The sequence below is a fragment of the Convolutriloba macropyga genome, chromosome 2, assembly GCF_964194025.1.
Source record: "Convolutriloba macropyga chromosome 2, txConMacr16.3, whole genome shotgun sequence".
In the NCBI taxonomy this organism is placed as follows: domain Eukaryota; kingdom Metazoa; phylum Xenacoelomorpha; order Acoela; family Convolutidae; genus Convolutriloba; species Convolutriloba macropyga.
In genome coordinates, this window is record NC_134469.1 from 47,539,212 (window position 1) to 47,564,054 (window position 24,843).

General features: G+C 35.0%; 1 protein-coding gene across 2 annotated transcripts in view; it reads left to right on the forward strand.

Annotated features, from left to right (window-relative positions):
• Positions 1 to 1,432: 1,432 nt before the first annotated feature.
• LOC142335319 (uncharacterized) overlaps positions 1,433 to 24,843 on the forward strand; it is a 63,704-nt gene continuing 40,293 nt past the window's right edge. For both annotated transcript variants that reach the window (XM_075383765.1, XM_075383767.1), the window contains exons 1-2: positions 1,433 to 1,674; positions 19,579 to 19,749. In XM_075383765.1, the coding sequence (XP_075239880.1) occupies positions 1,557 to 1,674; positions 19,579 to 19,749 (289 nt within the window). In that variant the 5' untranslated portion in view covers positions 1,433 to 1,556. The remainder of the gene's footprint in view (positions 1,675 to 19,578; positions 19,750 to 24,843) is intronic.

The following is a 24,843-nucleotide window of genomic DNA, read 5'->3' on the forward strand; positions in this document are numbered from 1 at the left end:
CCCGGAGTTGTCCGAAATTGGCCCCCCCTTTCTACAATAGGGGAGGCGACTGTTGATACGATCCCGCTATTTCAGGACAAATAGTAATTATTTCTGACAAACTAAAGTGGCATTTCCATAACCATTCATGCTCCGCTGCCCATTTCCTTCAAAGCACTATAGGATGTTTGTTTGTTTGTTTTTTGTCAATATAAAAGCCCGGACCCTAGTGCCATAGTAAATCAGTGCTGAAACATTGTATTCCATTTGTATATCGTCGGCCCAAAACTGTTTCCGGAGCTAAAACTAAGACATTCAAACAAAAATCCATTACAATCTGAAATAAAAACCATAAAAATCTGCAATATCGGTCCAAATTTGTCAGGTTCCAGGCACTCGGCGTGTATTTACTGGTTTTTGCCTGTATTTACTGGTTTTGGCGGGTGTTTTGCTAATCTTAATACGTTTGTTGCAACGTTTTAAGATTGTAAGTCATCATCATGCTCAAAAAGTGCATCGCTCAAAATTTCAAAATTTTTTTCGAAATTTTCACAATTTATCATGATTTTACTATGAACATTATTGGAATCAAAATGCAGGATGCACAGACTATTTTCAGAAAAAAAAGTTTCTATGGCACTTATACTGCACATAATGAGTTGAAAGATACCCTTAGAATACACTGATACAGTACTGGGCCGACGATATACAATTGGAATACAATGTTTCAGCACTGATTTACTATGGCACTAGGGTCCGGGAACGAGGAAACGGCTGTTCAAAAAATTTCGGTTGTTTTAGAGGGAATGTTTGTACAAAGTCTTTCCTCGGCTTTTCTCTGAAACTCTGTCTTGTTTTTCAAACGATGCAACTATCACTATGACGGCTAGCAGGCCTTGATTTATATATCAGGTATTGGTCCAAATTGTTTTGACAAACCTTAACGTACTGATTAGGATGGCAAAATTTGGATAGCGCGGGTGAATTGGTAGTAAATAATCCCGAAATGAAGTTCAACTTAAAACAAAAAATTCGGGTGTCTATGATTTAAAGCAAAACGAAAACTATTCAAGTTTGCGCTATATTTTGCATTTTCATTCGGACAACGCTATATTGCATTTTCTTTTAGTGACCCCTAATATCTGCCGCAAAAGAGGTCATCCATTTTCTCAGTGCGTGTGTTAGAAGTCTCCTGGTGAATTGAGAGGTGACAACATAGAATATAACCTCATTCGGGACCCAGTTAGTAGTATTGACAGGCTGATCTAGAACTGCTTTTGAACGCTAACTTCAAACTGAGCCAACTCATTTCTATCGTAATATAGTTCTCGATTTATGACCATTTGTGCTTTATGACCATTTTCTACACGTAATACAACTAAAACTTCGGCAAGCAAATTTTTATTAGTTGTTGTCTTTAAAACATTACATGTGTGTATAGTAAATACACAACTCTTAAAATTGTGTAGCTGAGAATTTTGCTTAGATGAATTGAATAATTGCTCAGAAATTGTAAACTGCAGAAGAAATAGTTTTTCAGTTAGTTAATTGAGAACAAATCTGCTGCTAGATTTATAATGAAGAATCGTTATTACCCATTAGTTATCTGGACCTTGTTATACATATCGGTGGTTCTTGTTCTGCAAGGAACTATCGGGATTTATGGGTTTGCTTTCGCCAACATCTCAGAGTTAGGTACAAGAATGAAAAACCTATTATTCCAACCATCCATCAATTGGGGTTACAAATTTAAAGACAGTCCGACATTTTTTAGACAATTTTAGCCTGTCGGTATCCCTGAGAGAGATACAAAAGTGATACCAATAAAAGCGCTTAAAATCTGAACCCATCGACTTCAGATTCCTTTAGAAATTGGTGTAGCGTAATTTCGCTTGTTTTTCATTCAAGTACTACAAGGAGATAAAAAAATGTCGATGAACAGGAATGAATAAAAAAATACAAAATTGGAAAAATCATATACAAAAAAAAAATACATTCATTAGATAGTCAATATATCAATTTCATACAAATATTAGTTCTAAAAGGACTCAAATTGTGTGATAATTAGCGGTCAACATTGCAATCATTGCAAGGTAATGTCTACATGTTATTACCAATTGTCGAATACAATTGTCGAACAGTTGTAGAATCCTGGCTTTTTAGTTTGTTTTTGCTGTATTGAGCGTGTGGTCTGGAAAATGTTGAAATTATGTTAAACAACATAAACAAAAAATCCAGTTGTCGGAATTTTATTTTTCTAATGGCTGTTAAAATTTTTTTCATCAGAGAAGTTTTAATGCAGAAAACAATATCTAGTTTTGGGCATTTTGAACTGTAACATTTTAGTGGTAATATTTAATTCATTGTTTAGAGCACACCAGCAAATTTACAGAATAAACGATTCAGCGTGAGAATAACTCAAAGTTTAAAAGAAATGAAAAAAGTTGGAAAATTAAATGGCCAGTAATTATTTTCAAAAATGCCCAAAAAATTTTCTCAAATAATCAATAAAGTTGGCATACACTGTAACACTGCAAGTTAATGTTTCCTCTGCGGTTTTGTACAAAGGAAAGATTTCTCTCAAATGTACGCAAGGTTTACGCCCTATCTCATATAAGAGAAACATCAAACTCCAAACATTAATTGTTCCGACACGGGGGGGACAATATAATCTAATGGTTTTTTTGTTCAGAAAATTTTGGCCGATCGATATATTCACCGTAGAGAAATGTGAGTGGTATCATTAAAAAGTTCGTCCAGCGCAGAGTTCGGAATTAAAAAGATTCTTTTGAATTTCGTTTTTTTCGAAGAGATATTGAGGTATAAAATTCTGTGTGAACACGAGATGTTTGGCATGATTTTGTTCCCTTTTAACGTAGTTTTTGTTCAAATTAAGATTTTTTTCTTTAACAAAATATATTGAAAGTTAAATTTTAGGTTGCAAATGAAGCAATTTTGTGTTTCTACCAGACTAAAAGCTATAAAGAAGGCTAGTATCGGTTTCATAGGGAAGTTGGATTTCAAAATAATTGGGTTTTATTTGAGAGTTAACATTTTAAAAAATTTTCAATTTTTTTTTGTTTTTTTTTCAAGTCAATTAGTGTCACTTTTTCATGTCAACTAGTCAAATTTCAAATCAAGGATCTGTTAATGAAAAAATTTTTAATGAAAAAAATATTTCGTTTTCAAGGAATCACACATTTTTTTCATGGCTCCTAATGCAATTTTGTGATTTTTATTGAAGTTTTTGTAATTTTTAATGAAGTTTTGGATTTCTTTTGCAGATTTTAATAAAATTTTGCAGTCCTATGGCATAGACTCAATGACTGAAAAGGCGATAGATTACCTAAAGAGAATAAAGTAAGCCTATGAAGTAATTTGAGTGGACAGCTATTGGCTGTTAAGTCTTTAAAAACAATCTTTTGAAAAAATTATATTTGTAACAATAAGTGATCTTAAACTTGTTTCTGCGAACTTTAAGTCAATTTTACTTTTGACAGGACCCATTTTCTTTGTACTTCAACCAGAATAATCTGGTTAGCTGTTTTATATCCTAATTATTTCCGTTATGACATAACCAACGGTGCTTTTGATAACAAAATTAAATATCGCATTAATTTGACATTAACTAGGTGAACAATAACCTAAATCACTTTACTTAATTAACCAATCGGATAGGAGTAGCAATTATGTTATAAATGAGATTTATTTCATTATTTAATTTAACCCAATTGTTTGAATGATGCGACAATATTGTAACTGTTGGAAACTGTTCCCAAGAGCACTTGGCTCTCAGATTAGACTATAATTTGATTCTTCAACAATTTTAGTCTCTTTGCTAAGTTCTGCTAGATCTTAAAAATTTCAATTTTTAAGTTAATTCAGCTTTCTTGACAAGAAACTAGCAACATCATTAACACTGGCTGAAGTCTTACAAACTTCAGCACGAGGTTGAATATAGGTTATCACAAAAATTTTTCTTAATTTCAGTTAAAAATTTCTTAATTTCAGTTCTTAATTTCAGTCATTATTTAATTTAACCCAATTGTTTGAATGATGCGACAATATTGTAACTGTTGGAAACTGTTCCCAAGAGCACTTGGACTTGGCTCTCAGATTAGACTATAATTTGATTCTTCAACAATTTTAGTCTCTTTGCTAAGTTCTGCTAGATCTTAAAAATTTCAATTTTTAAGTTAATTCAGCTTTCTTGACAAGAAACTAGCAACATCATTAACACTGGCTGAAGTCTTACAAACTTCAGCACGAGGTTGAATATTGGTTATCACAAAAATTTTTCTTAATTTCAGTTAAAAATTTCTTAATTTCAGTTCTTAATTTCAGTCATTATTTAATTTAACCCAATTGTTTGAATGATGCGACAATATTGTAACTGTTGGAAACTGTTCCCAAGAGCACTTGGACTTGGCTCTCAGATTAGACTATAATTTGATTCTTCAACAATTTTAGTCTCTTTGCTAAGTTCTGCTAGATCTTAAAAATTTCAATTTTTATGTTAATTCAGCTTTCTTGACAAGAAACTAGCAACATCATTAACACTGGCTGAAGTTTTACAAACTTCAGCACGAGGTTGAATATAGGTTATCACAAAAATTTTTCTTAATTTCAGTTAAAAATAAATTTACAGTCAGTTAATATGTCCGCGCGACTAACTGTTTTGACGAGATTTCGACATTAGTCGAACACAGTGAAGAACCAGGCTGGCGTAAAGCGCAAGAACCAGGCTTTGATTTTTCAATTCCACTGAGATTCTTGAGCAGCAGCAACATTTGGTCCACCGATCCGGACAACATATCGAACAGCAACGAGTCGTCAATTCGATTTGGTTGAACAGAACGAAACCCTTACGATAGCTGAAAAGAGCCCCAAAAACGGCTGAAAACAAAATGTCAGGCCAGCTAAAGAGACTAAAAAGTGAGCAAGCTGAATTGCTCAAAACATTTGACAGTCATCTTATTGATGTGAAAGGTCACCTGGCTCAAAATTATACCGTGTATGCAGACAGAGCATATCGATGTTTCTTTGAAATTGACGATGATCTTGAGAAAAACAGACAGCAAAGTAGGCAACACCTGAAGCCCAAGTATTTGGATAGTTTCGATGCGGACACCGAAAGAAATGTGGGCGAAAAAATGAAAACACAAAAGGATAGTCAAACAAATAGCAAACCTTGGAGAAATTGAGGAAAATCGCAGCTGTGTTATTAACTATAGGAAAGAAACTTTGCGATTCTACAACTTAGCGGAAAATTGCACTTCAATTTATTTTGAAGCGGAGAAGCGCGATGAGGTGTTGGGAACAGTAAATTTGGACGACTCTCGCAAGCAAGCAGTGTGTAGCAAACTGGAACAGTTAGTAACGAAATTAGATTCAGGTTACGCCGAAATTAAACGAATTGTGATGTAAGATACAGCTACGGATTGGCTGACGGCCTTAAGCAAGACTAAAGATTATCATTGAATCATGCTAAAACAGTACCAGCAAACCGCAGAGAGTGGAAATCAAACATCTTAGTGTCATCCACATAGGTTGGTTATAAGGATTCGTTTGAGATTGTAATTGATAAAGGAAGTGGAACAATAGTTAACGTCAAATGGAATGTTGAGGTCTGTTCCGAGCATTCTGCTACACACTGCAGCAAGAAAGAACCCAGTACTGACAACTCGCGTTCATTGAGAAGGCAAAAAATTGATGAAATTGATCTCGCAAATCTAAGAACTAACACAGAAGCAGAAAATCAATTGCGAGAACGTCAAAATCATTTAGAAATCGAACTTGAAAAAGTTGAACTACGTCGACGGCAGAAAGAATTAATTAACAACAGAAACCACAAGAAGACCAACTACGTCTGCGACAGCATGTGCGAACCCTTGAAAAAGAAAGAAGGAGAGCTGAAGCCGGCGATGAAATTGAACTGAGAAACGGTAGTTCAAGAGCATCTGGGTCGCAGGCAAACAACTTAGAAAGTGTTGTATCAAGACGCAAGCTAGAAAAAACGGCGGCAAGCTGAGCAGACCACTATCTTCTAATGTTCTGATTGGCCCTCCTAGGATGCCACACAGGACAAAGATAGAAAATGTTTCAGCGCCTACCCGAAAACAAACCCCGCTCTTCCAATCGGGTGTAAGATTTTTCTCAACGCAACTGCAAGACTCGATTATTTTCATGAAGCTAGAAATCCCTAATACAATCAGGGTGACACAAACGAAAAACAGTTGCCTTAGACAACGTTTCAGCAACAACGAACGTCAGTTTTCCAGAACAGGCAGAGAAGCCAGAGTCTCAAGCACAACTCTCGCAACAGATCTATGGAGAGCCAAAAGCAAACATCAGTGAGCCAAATTACCCCAAAAATAATTTACCAACCAAGTGTTGGTCCGAGAGGATCAACAAAACTCAAGTTAATGGAGTTATACAGTCACCCTCCAGTTAGACACGACAACTCCAGTGGCGCTCTTCCTTCTGCAAAGGTAGTCACAAACACAGTTAACGTCTTGACTCGACTTGGATTCCAGCATGACTTGGAATCGGAGGAAGTTACGACACCTAATCGACACTTAATTGGCACATAATCGATTACTACCAGCAAACTCGATTGTATTCAAAGACTGCTAAGAATGAATCAACAGCTTTCGTAATTGAAGATTTATTATCTCAAACAAACTCTTAGTCTCCAAGCCGCGAAAAACCAAAAATAATGCATCAAACGCTGATAATTCTTGGAAACCAATCAATTCAAAATGTTCATTCAAACATGGACAGCACGCCATCTGTAGTTGCCAGAAAATAATTTCAATGAAGCTGAATGAACGATGAGAACAAGTGCAGAAGTGCAGACTGTGTTTCAATTGCTTGAGACCTGACCATCAGACAAAGGATTGCAAAATTAGAACCTGCAGTGAGTTCAATTGTGTACGTCGACACAACAAATTGTTACATAGTGCCTTTTCACATAAGTAGGCTACAACAGTTTGCTCTGACGCCACGACAGCAGTAGTAACAAATATCAAGCAAGGAGGACGCCCAATATTGAGCATTAAATTAGTGAATGGTGATCTAAACCTCAGCGTGCTGACAATGTGCGATACGGTATCTTCAATGTCATTCGTGGATAAATTAATCAAATCTGCACTGCGCCTGCAAGGCCGAAAAGCGTCTTCGTCAGTGGCATGAGTCCACGGATCAAAGGATTTCAAAACGGAAATAGTGCCCATAGCTGTTTCAGCACTCAATAAATCTCGACTATTGACAACTGTGCAATTTTATTTCCATGAGAATCTGAAGTTGGTTGACCAGATTGTAGATACGCAAAGGATCGTTATCCAGATTTGAAGAATTTGCCAAATTAGAGCAACAATCTAAACAAAATTAAAGTAATATTTGGACAAGACTGCTACGCATCCATCACCCATTAGAATTCAAGAAGAAGGACAATAAAGCTGCACCGAGGACAGTGAAATCGAAAATAGGATGGGCCTAAAGTGGGCTTCTACCAGCGAAGCAAGCAGCAACTCTTGCTACAAAAGCAAATTCACTATCAGAGGCCAAGATAGCAAGACAGTTGAGTAAGTTGTGGGACATCGAGCGAGTCCTACGCCTCAAACTTTGATATCGCCGGTTATTTGAAAAATGAACAGAATACAATAAAAAATGGACCAAACAAATTGATTCATTAGTGAAAGACACGAAGTTCTCTTCTACTCTGCTCTGGGACAACTCAAGTCCCTAGAATGACACCTACAGAAAGATGACACGTTTTAAACGTTATCAGGAAAGCATTGACACTGACGTTCAATTTGGTTATTTCCCCATGTTGACAAAAATGAGCTGTCTGGAACCAGAGACAAGCCTGAATGGTATTTGCCATATCGTCTTGTCATCAACCCGCATAAACCCGAGAAAGTAAGAATAGTATGCAACTCAGCATCAAAGTATCTTGTTGTGGCCCTGAATGACAAACTGCTATCTGGACCAGACCTGTTGAAAAGCTTGATCGGAATTATTTTTCACTTCCGAGAACAACAAATTGCGCTTTTAGCCGACATAGAAGCGATGTTTCTCCAAGTTGCTGTCCCAAGTCATGACAGCCGATGATCACTACTTCCCTGGCGAGAGGATACAGAGCATAGGATAGAAGTGTAAGAGTAGACACGACACGCTTTTGGGGAGAAGAGCTCGCCGACTTGTGCATTTTACGCTTTGCATCAAGTGGCAAAAGATAACGCGAAAGACGACGAAAATCTTGTAAAAATTGTCCATTGGAACTTTTACACGGTCTACTTCCTCAAGTCAGTCGGAACAACTCAAGAAGCAGCCAAAATCTACCAAAAAGTTCAAATTCTCCTCAGCAAAGGTGGATTCGATTTGAAGAAATGGATAGCAAGTGACGAAGAAGTCAAGTCACAAATCCCATATGTAGACAGATCAACGAAAGTTGTGAAAACTTTCGAGGCCAAAATACAATCAACCTCAACCCTTTAACTTAATTGGAGTTTAGACACGGACAGTATCATAATAACTTAGCAGGAAGATCTGGCGAAAAAAACTTAGAGAATTGTCCTATCCTTATGTCCCAGCAATCTTAGACCCACTTGGGATATGCTAATCCTTCACGAATAGGATGCGGTCTATACTTTAAAACTTTTTGGTAGTAATAAAAAAAAGCATGGGACGGAGAGTGTTCAGTCGAACACTCAAAACTGTTCAGTGACTGCTGCTCTGAGTTGAGAGAAATGAGGATGATGTCGATAAATCGAATTTATTTTGAAAACGGAATTTGGGACTCCACATTTTGGCAAACGAGTCAGAAGAAGCAGTGTGCTTAGCGGCATATCTGGAAGACGAATCAGCAGCAAAACTTACCTATGTGACACCTTACCTACGTGTGGCACCAATCAGACATATGACAAAACCGAACTGCAAGCCGCAGCTTAAGGAGTCCAATTCAGAAAGCAGATACTCAGTAAACATGATGTAAAATTTAACAACATCTACTATTTGACCAACTCATCCTCGGTCCTACAGTAGCTACAAGCAGCGCACAAGAAACAACAATTGTTCCTTGCTAACAGAGCAGCAGAAATACTGGAAAACTTCTCTATGAAATATTGGAGACATGTCGAAGGCATTGAAAACTACTCTGAGTATATTGGCACAGGAGGAAAATCCATCGAAGCCCTCAAGGTGTCCGGAGGGTTAAACTGGCGGACATGACTCCGAACAGATGGCGAAAAGTGGCCAATGCCGTGGTGCCAAGTGAACAAAATTGAAACTGAGCAAGCTAGCAAAACTAGAGCCAGGGAGAAACAAAACTAGACCAATTATTCAACTGGAGAAAGAACAGTAGCTTCAACTGAATTAAAACTTTATTGCCTACTGCATCAGGTTCAAAACAAAGCTGACGGGATCCCTAAAAGTAGATAAGATCCAACAAGCAAAACAAATTTTGTATCGATTTGTTAAAAACGAAAGTTTCCCGAATGTTTCGAAGTCGACAACAAATAGCAAAGAAATCCCAAAATCATTGAACATTGCCAAATTGTCACCCCTTTAAGGAAGAAGGTGGAAGAATTCGAGCGAATGTTTCGAGTAAAACATTCTAATCTTGATAATAATGCAAAACATCCGTTACTTTTGACAGCAAAACATACAAACCTTTTGACAGCCGTACACCTTCTGTGGGAGAGAGCGCATCGTGGCAACCTACACGAAGGCACAGCACAGACTATGTGATAAACATGCTCCTACAAGTGTACTGGAAGATCGGATTAAGAAATGCGTTAAGGAAAATCGAATCGACATGTGTCAAATGCAGCCACAGGAACGCCAATCCAATTCATCCTCCGATGGCAGATCTACGCCGAGAACAACTTCAAGAGAATGAGTTAACATTTACCCATGCTGAAGTTGATTATTTTGGTCCCTTTAAGGCAAATTCCTACGACATTCACTGAAAACATGGTATTGCTTCTTCACTTGTCTAACAACCAGATCAGTACATATCAAAGTTGCGGTCATTGGACACCGAGTCTTGTCTAGCTGCAGTAAAAAGATGCATAGCAAAACGTGGTTACGCAAACGCCATCATCAGTAACAATGGAAAATTTCGTTGGAGCAGCCAGCGAGCTGAAAGCAGCCATGATTGAGAGGGACAACGCTAAGATTGAGAGTGACATAGCTGAGAAAAGGTCGTTTAGAAATTCAATCCACCTGGAGTTCCAATTGTGTGGAATCTGGTAGCGACTAGATCAAAGTTGCAAGATACTCATGATTGCAATCTTGGACAACCGATGCGAAGACGACGTACTCAGCACTACGATGTATCTTGTAGAGCAAACAGTCACCGCAAGACCTCTGACAGCAGTAAGTGACGACCCCGAAGACCTGACAGCATTTTCACCAAATCACTTCCTATTAAAAAGAGTGGAATTTATGCCCTCCAGTGAGCGCCAGTTTGCTACACTGGTGTTGCCGAGATCGAAAACAGGGCCAGCGATGTTGGCGCTACGTTAAATCAGCAACAAGAGCCATCCGACAGCAAGAAATATTTTTTGAAACTGAAAAAACTTAGAAATTGTCAAAACCCAAATTTGGTCAAAACTGAAAAACTTTTTGGAAAATCAAACCCAAATTTTGTACACCCCCTCTTCTTGTGGAAAGTTAAAACTTGAGGAACCCGTTATGGCTCACGGTTAGGGTAACCTCTAAGCTATTCATGGACCCATCGAACGTTATGGCATCAAACCCACAAGTCTGTCTATTAAGAATTATTTCGTGCAAAATTTGCAGTTTCAAAAAATTGTCATTTATTGTTAAAATTCTTAAACTGTTGATTCTGTGATACTTTAGACGGTCATTAATGGTCAAATAGCCAACATTCGAGTCGTTTAGAGTTACGTAATAATCATCCATGCTTATGTCAAAAAAGTAAATATTGCAGTAATTTGACATTGGCTATGTAAACAGTGACCTAAATCACTTTACTTTATTAAACAATTAGAAACAAGAAGCAATGATGTAGTGAATGATAGTTATTTGATTTTTTACTCTAACTTAATTGCTTGAATGACCATATTGAAATTAGAACTGTTGGAAACTATTACCAAGAGCAGATGGCTCTCAGATTAGACTATACTTTGATTCTTTGACAATTTTAATGATTTTGCTAAGTTTTGCTGGATCTTAAGAAATTTCGACTTTTAAGTTTAGCTTTCTTGACAAGAAGTTAGCAACATCATTAACACTGGCTGAAGACTTACAAAATTCAGCACGAGGTTGAACATAGATTACCACTAAGAAATTTTAATATAAAAAACAGTAATTAAAAACGTCCGAGCAACTAATCGATTTGACGAGATTAATAGTCAATCGAACTCAAAGGAGAACCAGGCTGGCGTAAAGCTGAAAAACCAAGCTTTGATATTTCGATTCCACTGAGATTCCTGAACAGCCGCAACATTTGGTCTGCCGATCCGGACAACAAAACGAACAGCAACGAATCTTCAATTCGATTTGGTTGAACAGAACGAAGCCCTTATGATAGCTGAAAACAGCCCCGATAGACAATCAAAAACGGCTGTCAATAAAATGTCTGGCCAGCTAGAGAGACTAGATGATGAGCAAGCTGAAGTGCTCAAAACATTTGACAGACATCTTACTGATTAAAAAGTCACCTGGCTCAGAATAAAACAGTGTCTGCAAAAAGAGCAAATTGATGTTTTTCTGAGACTTACAATGATCTTGAAAAAACAAACAACAACAGAAGCAACACCTGAAGCCCAATTATTTGAATAGTTTTTATGCGCAAATCGAACGAAATGTGGGCGAAAAGAAGAAAACACTCAAATGGCTAGTAGAACAAGTAGCAAACCTTAAAAAATCAAGGAAAATCGCAACTGCAATTTCAACTATCGGAGAGACACTTTGCGATTCTACTATTTATCGGAAAAATGTACTTCATTTTCACTTCTTTAATACGTCCGAGCGACTTATTGTTTCGACGAGATTATTAGTCAATCGAATCTAGTGAGGAACCCAGCCGGTGTAAAGCCCGAGAACCAGGCAGTGATATTTCGGTTCCGCTGAGATTCTGAAGCAGCAGCAACACAAAAGAATTTTTTGTTCAGACAATTTTGGGCGAACGTGATTTTCATCGTAGATAACTGTGAGTGCTATCGTTAAAAAGCTCGTACATTGTAGGAATCGGAATTAAAAAGATTCTTTGGAGTTTCATTTTTTCGAAAATTTACTGAAGTACGATACTTTTTATGATGAAGACGTGCTGTTTGACATGATTTTGTTCATCTGTAGCGTAATTTTTGTTCAAAATAAGATCTTTTCTAAAGAAATATTAACTCAAAATTAACTTTGAGGTTGCAAATAAAACAATTTTTTGTCTTCTTACTGACAAAAAGTAAAAAAAAGTCTAGTCTTGGTCGCATAGGGAAGTTAAATTTCGAACAAAATGGTTTCTTTGGAGAGTTGTTTTTTTAAAACGTTTTCAATTTTTTAATTTTTTTTTCAACTTATTTATAGATTAGTCACATTTCGAATCAAGGTTCTGTTAATGGAAAACCTCATTTATGTTCGAATGATAAACAACAAACAAATCTTTTCTTTACAAGGAATCGCACTTTTCACTTTTTTCTATAGCTCCTACTCTCAGTTTTTGTAATTTTTATTGAAGTTTTGGATTTCTTTTAAAGATTTTAACAAATTTTTGTAGTCTTATGGCACAGACTCAACGAATGAAAAAGGCAATAGGCTTCCTGAACTGAATAAAGTGAGCCTATGTAGTAATATGACTGGACAGTTAACGACTGTTAAGGCTTAAAAAAAATTCTTTTTAAAATTTTATAACATAAATCGGTCTTAATCCTGTTTCTGCGAACTGTAAGTCAGTCTCATTTTTGACAGGAGCGCTTTTCTTTCTACTGCAACAAAAATCATCTGGTTAGCTGTTTTATATTCTTACTGTTGCCGCTCTGACATAACCATCCATGTGCTTTTGTCAACAAAAAAAATTGCAGTAATTTGACATTTATTATGTGAATAAAGACCAAAATCACTTTATTTGGTTAACGAATCAGAAACAAGTAGCAATGATATTATAAAGATATTTATTTTTTTTCTACTTCAGCTCAATTGTTGGAATAGTGCGACAATATTGTATTTAGGACTAATGGAAACTGTTACCAGGAGCAAATTGCTCTCAGATTAGACTATAAATTGATTCTTCAACAATTTTAGTCTTTTTGCTAAGTTTTGCTAGATCTTAGGATCTTTCGTGTTTAAAGATAGTTGAGTTTTCTTCAAAAGAAGTTAGCAACCTCATTCACACTAGCTGAAGCCTTACAAATTTCAGGACAAGCGTGAACATATGTTATCACAAAGGATTTTTTTAACTTCAATCAATATTATTAATATAGTACTTAATTGTTTCGAGCGACTAATTTCTTCGACGAGAATATTAGTCAATCGAAAACAGTGAGGAACCAGGCCGACGTAAAACTAGAGAACCAGTCTGTGTTGTTTCGGTTTCACTGAGATTTTTGAACAACCGCAACCCAAATGCTTTTTTTTGTTCACATAAATATGGCCGATCGAGATATTCATCGGAGAGAAATGTGAGTGGCATCAACAATAAGCTTGTCCAGCGTAGGATTCAGAAGCAAATTTTTTATTTTCTTTTTCTTTTTTTCAAAGATTTGTTGAGGTTCTAAATTTTGTGTGAACAAATGATGTTTGACATGATATTGTTCATCTGTAGCGTAATTTTTGATCAAAATAAGATTTTTTCTGAAGAAATATTATTTCGCAATTACATTTCAGGTTGCAATTCAAACAGTTTTCTGTTTCTTACAGATAAAAACCAAAAACAAAAATTTGGTCTAATAGGGAATATCACAAATTTCGATTTCTTTTGAAAGCTGTTGTTTTAAAAACGTTTTCAATTTTTTTTCAAGTCAATTAGTGACTAATCACTTTTCAAATCAAGGTTCTGTTAAAATAAAACCTCATTTACATTCAATTGATGAACAGCCAACAAATATTTTGTTTTCATGGATTCACAAATTTTTCTATGGCTCCGACTGTGAGTTTTGTAAATTTTTGGTTTTTATTTTAGATTTCAAAAAAGTTTTGTAAAGTTTTGGTTTTTATTTCAGATTTCAAAAAAATTTGTCGTCCCATGGCATAGACTAAAGGACTGAAAATGGGATAAGTCCTATAATGAATAAGCTGAGTCTATGTAGAAATATGAGTGGACAGATAATGGCTGTTAAGGCTTGAAAAATAGTCTTTTAAACTATTGTCTTTATGAGATCGATGCCTTGACTTTTCACACTTTTTCAAAATTTTTTGGATATTTGTTTCCTAAATTTGGTTTTTTTGAAACGTCATCATGTTATACTATTATTGGCAGTTCGTATTGGCTCAGAGAAGACATTCAATTGGTCACAGATAAATTTTCATGAGAAAAACTTATGGTTTTAATTGCTTCGACACTGTCTTCTCCCACTTTTCTACTCATTTTTCGGTTTTTTCCAGTACTTGTTGTCAATATCAATGTCATACTATTTTCTGTGACATCTTAATGCTGCTTTTTGAATGACACAAATTATTGCCTCCCCATGGAATCATCACTTATTATTACCTATTATTTATTGATTTCCGTTGAAAGCTGTTGAATTTAATGGCTTGATACCACGGTTTCTCTCAAACGCTTCGTCGGTTTTATATTTTTGTTCATATTTGTTGTTCTTTTAAGTGATATTGTTAGAAAAAGAATCCCAATGTTGTTAGAAAAATTGAAAGTTCTTACTGAAGATTTCAATACTCATGGCTTCGACAATTTTCTCTCTCACTTTTTTCCATTTGGTATTTTTTCCGTTCTTTTAATTTTTCTTCTGATAGGACTCAGGAGAAACGAATGATTGAAGACTCATTGCAGTAAATTTATAGCCAATAGCCCTAAAGTTTATGTTATTATTTGTGTTGAACTGTTTTTTCGTTTTTGTTGTTATATTTGTAACTTGTATCTAATTCTCATCATTGAGAGGCCCCACCTACTTCCTTGTAATTTGAATATATCCGTGTTTATTGATATTACGTCGTAATTGATAGTTTATTTGTTTGACGGTATGGGATTCTATAAAAGTTTTGTTGGTGGTCAAGATTTGTGTTCCTTTTTCTCTTCTTTAAGTACATTCGCGTAATAACAAATCAATAACTTTCAAATCAGGCCCAAATGAACTTGTTTACTTTTTCAATATAACCCTTTAACTCAACTAAATTAAACAACATTTGAACTCAAAGCCTAATTTTCAGATAACATCGACTTTAATGACTTCAATAATTTCTGTTTTCGAAAATGGTCTGAATTTTTCTCAGTTTTGCCTCATCTTTAGAACGTTTCTGTGGCTTGGCCTAGCTTATTCAAAGCCAGTTCTATTGGTTTCTTATTGACCTTTCAGTCAATTGTTCAACAATCTTTCGTTAAAATCTGATAGATGTTTTCAAGAAGTTTGAAAATATTTTGCTAAAAAAAATTAGTCGGTGTTTGAACTTCGCCCCATTGTTTCATATTTTTGTCTACTTGTTGCCCAGTCTTGTTAATAGAAAGTTTCATCTGCTTTCTAGTAACGAAAAAGTAAATTTATGTAGTATGGGGGTTATCTGATTGCATTTTGACAAGGTTACCAGACGCTTTTAAATTCAGGTGTTAAATTTTGGCCGCAAAAAATTGTTTTTTGTTTTTGCTTAAATTGTTATTTGTTTTGTTTCCTCCAGAAGTCTTATTAATGGCAGATCTTGTGAGTGCTGTAATGAAGCATGTTATTATATATTTCATTTAGTACTTTATGCAACGTTTTTTTAAAACTCAAAGATCTATTTTTGATTATCTTTTCATTTGGTTGACAGTTAAATTAAAAATGCAGATGAGCTCAAGTCGGAGCATCATGTGCGACAGCACATTAACGAGCCTCCTTGTTACCTAAGGAATTAAATGTAATTTTAAGCTAGATTTTGAAGATAATTATCGGCGCTTTTTTTCTCCTTATAAATCAACACTTGCGAATCGCACTTCGGAAACTCTAATTACTTCATCCGCAATTTTAAATATCTGATACTTTTAAATTAGTTAAGTGATCTAATTACAATAAACGATCTAGTTAGTTAGTGCAGTTTCACACAACTACAAATTGCACTTATTTTTTTGTAAAAACCACTTATTTAGGATCGTTTTTTTTTATTTGCAATGCGGCGCTTTGAGTGAGCAAAATGAGAAGGCTTCAAAAAATGTCTTTTTTTTCATTTGATCACCCACCGTTACTCACAATTGATCTGCATTCATTGTTTCACAATGGACGTAAGGATCGTGAAGCGCTTCTTCTAACACTTACCTCGAAAACAACAAATTTTATTTGTGCAAAACAGCAGATCAGATTGCTTAGGAAATAAACAGGGTGTTTCACAGAGCACTGTTCTACAACAACAAAAAATCGGCAGAGAAATCACACAGTTCCAATTCTGATACTTCCGAATATCTAGTAGTTATTTTGGACAGGAAGCTTGCATTTCGTAATTATGTCAAGTTTGTTGTTGATCAACATTTGTGTTCCTTTTTCTCTTCTCTAAGCAAATTCGCGTAATAACAGATCTCAATATTAGGCACAAAGGAACTTGCTTAATTTTTTACCATAACTCTTTATTTGATTTCAATTAAATAACATTTAAACTAAAAAGCCATAAACTAAAGTTTTCAGATAACCTCGATAGATTTTAATGACTTCAATAATTTCTGTTTTCGCAAAAAGTTTGAATTTTTTTTCAGTTTTTCTTCATATTTAGTCCATTTCTGTGGCTTACTCTAGCCTATTTTAAAAAAGTCCTGTTGGTTTCCTATAGACTTTTTAGTCAATTTGTCAGTAATCGTTTGTTAAAATCTGATGGATCTTTTCAAGATGTTTGAAAATATTTGGTTAAAAAATGGACTATCTTTGAACTTCGCCACATTGTTTCTTATTTTTGTCGACTTGCTACCTAGTCTCGTTAATAGACAGTTAATTTTCATCTGCTTTCTTGTAACAAAAAAATAAAATTATGTTGTAAAGAGGTTATCTGATTGCATTTTGACAATGTTACCAGACGCATTTAAGTTTAGGTGTTAAATTTTTGCCGCAAAAAATTAACCACTACTCTCAATTGATCAGTCACTGTTTCACAGTAGACTTAAGAATCGTGAAAACTGCTTCTTGACGGTGCTTCGTCTAACTCTGACCTCAAAAAAAACAACAAAATTTACTTCTGCAAACCAGCAGATAATATTGCTTAGGAAATAAACAAGGCGTTTCACAGAGCACCGTTCTACAACCGCAAAAAAGCTGCGGAGAAATCAAACTGTTCCAAACCCTGATATTTGCGAATGTCAAGTGGTTATTTTGAACCGGAAGCCTGCATTTCAAAATCATGTCAAGCAGATTCTCGTTATAATTGCTCATGGCATCAAAACAGTGGTTCTACTTCTATTTACCCCGATTTATTTAACCCCCTGTAATTGAACTCCGTTATAAAATCACCCCTCAGTCATTTAACCGCCCAATTAATTCACCCCAAAATTGGCCTAACATCGAAATCTTTTATCTATTTCGGCGTCTAAAAGAACAATGAATCAAATAAGTTCAAAAACTTTCCTAGTCTAGAGGACGGAAGAACTCGTGCTGCTCAATTGAAAAGATTTAAGCTAAATTTTAAATCCTACATTCTCAGCAGGCATAAATTAGCAATTCAAAACGAAATTCAAACGTGTGTTTAACAGAATTGATAATGAAATTCTTAATTGATAATTTTGCTAGCAGCTACGCTGTGCAAATTTCATATCTAAATGTTGCGAAATTTTGTTCCGTATTAGGGGTCTCAAAATAGGGTTTGCGCCCGGGATCAAATTCCCTAATGAGGTTCGATATGACGCTTTGACGTAACTCCGTGAGGGGCAAAGAGATGACAACTCCAAAGGGTTACGATGGATTTCAATTTTAAGTTAACACGAAAACGCGAACACAATAATTTTTTTTTAAAAAAAAAAGTCAAACTGGCAATAGCCCTGAAAAAATGATTATCAGATTCGTCCCTGTAAATCTCCATCAAGTTCTTTACATTTCCTTTCAAGCTCTCATTTTTCTCCTTTTTTGGGTATCTTTCCCGTATGAGGTATTCCATCAATAGTTAGCCAAAAATTTCCAAATTCCGGGATGGGATCAATTGAACAAGGGTTGTATACCATAAAACCAGCCCTCAACATCATTAGTTGTTCTTGCAATTCCATCAATAGCTGCTTCTCTTTGATTCCAGATTTCTTGGGAGATTATAGGATGACGGTTCAATAGTGGACACTTGATATAATTTGATCGGAAATATAAACAAAGCTCGTCTATTTTCTCAATAACGAAACCATCTAAATGCGGTTGATCTACATCATTTTTTATTTCCTCGACAATCAATTCAAAAGATTTTTTCTATTTCCTCAATTTTTTTGAACGCTAGAGAAGGGATCATTTTAAGTGTCAGGGCCACTTCATACTTCCTTCACAATTTTGTACCATACCGTACGCAAAATGGTTGCCCAACTCTTTTGTCGTCGGTCACATCCAGGGCTTGGCTGTTTTACTCTCCTTGATCACAGAAATCGGATACTGTGAAATTGTAACTCTAGAAATACAGCTCAATTGAGCAGATAAAGCATGCTATGCTCACAATTTTGAGAAATTCCCAAAAAAATCAGGAACAATTTTTTTGCGAATTAATCAGTTAATTGAATACAGAACTGATCTAAGATTTGATGCCAGGCAATTACTTATGAACGAAAAATCGGCTTTTCGAAAATATCAGGTCCTTTCATGCCAACTTATAAATTTGGCACACATTTCCGAACGAATGGTCTTATACCGGAAATAAATCTGGATCGACATGACTAGATGTATGAAAAGACCTATTTCTAAATATTGATTTGATAAATTTGAAGAGGGGCAATTAAACAAAAAAAAACTTCTTTTTGTCAATTTTAGAAGGAACCATATTTTGATTTATTGAAACTTTTTTTATCGAAATCATTTGATCATCATATTACTTAGACAAGTTATTCGCCTCCAATTGTTTTTATTATTTTGCTTACAGAGCCATTAATAATTTTAGGTTCCCTGCCAACTTAACATAAATTAAATAAATTAAAAAAAAATTAGTGTTCACCGGCACTTTAGGCAAAAATTAGAGAACAATTGTTTCCTGGTTATCGATTTGATCATATAAAACACAGAAAAAGCGAAATGGCTTGCTTTCAGTCATAGGAATTATGATAGTCCTTTTTGTATTACCAATTTAATTTGAAGATTTTTAGATAATATATTTGACAGCTCAGATGAAGGTTTTGAACGGTCGTTGACATTTTCGCAGGGAGTTTCTCCATTTTTTTCTAATTTTGCACATACTTGACACATAATAGACAAGAAACGCGAATGAGAAAATTGACTCGAATATTATTACTTGTCTTGGCCAGCCTGTGTGTAATCAATTTTTCTTTAGCCAAATACGAGCCTCGTCTACTTCGGCCAGTGCAGGTTGGGTGGGTGGTGTGTGTGCTCAACTTCTGCTGCTATATATTCCTTATATCACTCTTCCTCTGCGGTGTCACTGTCAAAAAGTACAAAGGACACTCCACTAAGAGACTCGAGGACTGGATTGCCGTGCTCATGGGTAAACAAATAACCATTTCTAAACCAAAACCCAAAAGCCATTCTAAAGAAAAGCGTTTTCATCTAAAAAAACTCTTTAAAACCTGCCCTATTCCCGAAGACTAAACCAATACGAAGTTTGGTTTGAAACTTACGAAATTGTTGGTATGTTTGCTCTGTAACGTAAGAGAGTTTCGGAATGTTTGATTTTACTCATGTGTGTCCACTTTTGAGTTTTTTTGTTTTTTTATTTAGTGAGTTTTTTTAGTGATTATGCACAGGAAATTATATCGTACTTCAATGACAAAAAAATAGTGTGAAATTTGCAAATTTACTGAAATTTCAGTTTTGGCTCGTTGACTAGTTGACCCAGTTGAAGAATCATGATTTTTTTCAATGAATTTATTTGTTTTCAATCTTGCAAATATAATAGGCGCGGTTTTTTTAAACATTAACGTGCATTACAGTGCAGAGGTATACCCAAATCGTCACGGGCAGATATTCCCGATGTGTGTATCTCGTGTTCGTTTTTACTATGTTAATACATTGAAAGTGGTACAATATTGCGGAAAATAGCTACTTTAGCAGAAACCGGCAAAATGGAAGGGAATATCGTCTCCCGTGTTTGCAAAAGTGTCCTAAATTTAGCCGCGGAATACAAGTACACACTTAATAACCTTTTCTTCGCGCGAGTTGTATCACGCATCCGCTCCATTTATGTATTGATATTTCGCACGCAATGTAGCTCGATTTCGCATATAATCCGCAATTAAGCCTAACTTAATTAATATTTATTTAATTAAGCCTAACTTATAACTACTAGTAGTACTTTATTACTACTTTATTACTACTTATAGTACTTTATTACTACTTATTTCTACTTATTAGTACTATTTATTACTATTTATTAAAATTGGCCAGTCCCACATTGATATACAAAGTCTTTGATGTGCGAGGGATTTTTCGAAAAAAAATCAGTTTTTGTGGTAGCATGTATTTAAAGCACTTTAAACTTTGAAGGCTTCAATTAAATCTTTATTAAAGTGCTTATTGCATGCTCAAAATGCGCGCGAATAATAGATACCTAAATTGAGCGGAAACGTGCTACAAAATTTGTTACCTAATTTTTGCACCGAATGTTCTTTTATTTCGCAAAATTGGCGGAACCCATTTTGCGAAAAGTAAGATACAAAGGATGTCACCTAATTTCGTTCATTGTATGTAACTAATTTTTGGGCCAATTTTACTAAGGCGGAAATTTTGGGGTATACCTCTGCATCGTAATGTGGGCTCAATTCATTCTCGTTCAGAGTTCAATATAATCACGAGCAAGCAACGTTTTATGTTTAAAACCAAACATAGCGACATTTTCATACGTTGAGACAGAACATGTAACGATTTCCTGCGCGTTTCACAAACTGACATAACGAAGAGAAAACGTTTCCTCCGTTTATAAACAATTTTGTGGACTACGGAAACGGGGAGAGGGGTGGCATTATTGAGTAGACTAACACACGCTCCATCATCTTATCGATACAGCTAAGCTAAAATAATCTTTTCATAAGTCAATTTCTAGTTCTTTGTTAACGCAGTCTTTTCTTAAAACTCTCAGACACGACAATTCTCTTAATCTTGCCATAATTTTGACCTCTCATATTTGAAACTTGTCTCCTGTTGTATTCTTTATTTAAATTCCAAAAAATTGAATACGTTATGGACTCCTAATATGTCGGAGAAACTGTCAGAATTTCAATGAAAAGTTGAGAAAATAACGGAATGACAGGACAAATTACAAACCCAGGTTGAGGTCAGCGACCCATGTGACCGATCTCATAGCCAGGACATAGTTTCGGTCGCTCTTTTCAGTCAGTTCTAACCCTTAGCTTGGTCTGATCTATACTTTTTTGGTCAATTCGGTCTGGCCTATGCGTATACACCCGGACATGAGTCTCATGGTATTTCAGTACTGAATCATGAAAATTTCATTATGGTTTTTTCCATGACCAGAGTTCTGATCATGGCACTTATTAGACATTTCATGGTAAAATTCAGAGTACAGTTCTGAACTTAGCATGAACATAATGAACTTCTATTCTGCATTTACCATGAACATTATGAATTTTTGTCTGTTTTTGAGCTCAACAGAATGAGAAAAATTGCTACTATCCGAGACAGTTTGGTCTTTTCTCCGGCCCCTCCTATTGTGGGTTCGAAGACCACATCATGGGCAATACTTTTGCGGTACTAGGTGTAAAATTATAAAATTGGGCCTGACTCCTATTTTTCTAACGGCAAACTTTTTCCAAAAATTTCGACGGTGTGTTGTGAGGCTAATTTTGTAAAACTCTCTTCGATCTTCAGCTTTCATAAAATTTGCGTCTCTCTTGCTTTTCTTATGCTTTGAAAAGGTTTAATTTTTTAGCAATTCATTATCCTGTCCAACCTCACATCGTGTTTTTCTGGAGAAAGATGCGTAGCTACTCGTTACAACTTTTACCGAGGCAATTTTGTCGTTGGTACATTGGGTCAGTGCAGCAAAACTTGATAAATTTTGCCAAGACGTGCAAAATCTTCATTTTTTCGAGATTAAGTAGAATTAAGAATTAAATCCTTAGCAGAATCTTGTTTAGTTTGCTCGTTAAATTCTCGATAAAACGTATAAACTCGTAAAACTCATGCGAACAACTTGCATTCGTACCTATCTTGTCATTTTCGTACCAAGAATCTTATCAATATCCTGTCAAATTAATACAAGGTTCTTTGTTCCACTGGGTGAATTGTGACATCTTAAAGCTCTGTAAACTTTAAAATGGCACCGCCAAACTTAACCCAGTGTCTAAGTAAATTCGGCATTGTTGTTAAGACCCACCCAGGGTTTTTTTTCGTTCAGTCAATTTTCGTCGATCGATATATTCATCGTAGAGGGTTGTGTGTGGTATCATTGGAAAGCCCGTCCAGCTTAGAATATATAACAAAAAGTAATTTTTTGAATTTCATTCTTTCCACAGAGTTAACGAGGTTAGAATTTTTGCGAATATTTGTCTGATTTTTGTTCTTAATGTTCATATATTCCGTAGTTATACGCAATTTTGCAGAGTTTTGATATAAAAAAATATGTTGACACTGTAAAGATAGTGTTGTTGGTTTTAACTTCACATAACAAAAGAGTTTTGTTGAACTGATCGATCCTATTTTTTGGCTAAAATGCTAGCCAATTTTTTCAAAATTCAGAATATTTTCATGAAAAATTGCAAAAAATAAGCCTCTTTCGTCCATTTTGTTCACATTTACATTAACATTCCAAAAAACTGCTGACAAAATCATCGTTAACTACAAAGATGCTAGTTTTACTTGTGGATCTTTTGAGACCGTTCTTGAATTAAACAATCTGCCTGTTTTTGCAAATTTAACTCGCTAATTTTGAAAAATGCTGCACTTACATAAGATGAGATGATCTTTCTACTGTAAAGTTAACCACATCCAAAATACTCGGGACAATTACGTGTTAGCAACAGACGAACAGCAAAAGCAAGTTTAGTTTTAGTCTAATTGTTGTTTCTTAAAAACAAAAAACTCGGATTAATAAGTCAAAATTTTTTTTAAACCGTTTTCGCTTTTTTGTTTTTTACCCCTTTCTTAAAGAGAGGAGCAATTCAAATCGAAGTGCAGCAACGGTAGGTCTAATTAGTTGCCTATGCAAAATTCAAAGAAACGTATTTAGTGTCATAGTCAAAAATTTTTGGGCCTTTCAACTGATTTTAAAATAAACAATAGATTATTGGGCTGTGCGAAAATTTTCTCACCTCTGGCCAAATTGCAGTCTTAACATTGCAAAACAGGTCACATCGTGTTTCTAATGAATTAAACTTTAATGGTTTTCTGCTTCGATACTACGAGTTTTCACATAACAAAATTTTGATTTTAGGAATTTTTACTATCAATGAAGTCTCTTATCTTACCTTGTACTATTATTGACAGATCATGTATCACAATATTGGCATTTAAATAGAAAGCACAATTGAACAAAGCAGTCTTTCTGTGAATAGGAGTCTCCGACACCGTCTTACGGCAGAAATTATTGAAGTTTTTCGTCGTTCTTATTGGCTACCGCTGGACGAAATGAGAAACCAATTTACAAATTTTAGTGCCTGGCTAAAGTTTTAAAAAATTGTATTTTATTTCTTAATTTGCAATTTACGGTTTTTGTCTACTTGTAATCTAGGCTCAACAGTTACAATTTGATATCATATTAATGTCAGAGGATCAATTGAACTTATCGAATGGGTTAATTACATCCCTTATTGATATAACGGCCTCGATACCGAAGCCGTTAAGTTTTTCAAATGTTAAATTAATTTTCTATCATTGTCTGGGTTTGTCGTTCCTTTTGAAGTGCGATGAAAAACTCTGCATAACTGCAGGTTTTAGCAGTGTCCTATAGAAGAAAAAACAATTCAATTTTCTCAATTGAGTTGATAGCTTAAGTTTTTCATGACTTTGGAAACAAATGGTGTTTAAAAAAACTAGAGTTTTTTTTCAATTTTGCTTTTATTTTTTTGCTGCTGTTTTTTTTGTCTAATTGTCCCCTATTCGCAATAACTACAGGTCTCATATGAAATTATTGGTGTCAACGACAGACACAATTGATCTTACCTAAGGTTTTTATTGCATTGCTTATTGTTTCAACGGCTTTCATGCCTATTATTTGCAAATTGTTCTAATAATTTTCGATTTTTGTCTATTTATTGTTCATTTTGCAGACATATGATATTCTGATAATGATATCCTGATAATGATATTCTGATAATAATATTCTGATAATGATATTCAGACATATGATTTACTGACAAAGATCCAATTGGTTTCTTTGAGAAATTAAAGAACCTGTTTATGGAATTGAGTTGCTACCTAATGTTTCAATATCATTGAAATTACTTGTTCGTTTTTCGAAAAAAAACAAATATATCTTCTAACTTTCATTTTCTGTTCTTTTTTAAAACTTACCTACCTAGCCTCATTATTCAGCAGTCACATATCTCATTTTTATTGTTCAAAGAAAGCACACTTGATCATATCTCATATTCCTTGGATTAGAAAACGTTTTTAATGACTTTGA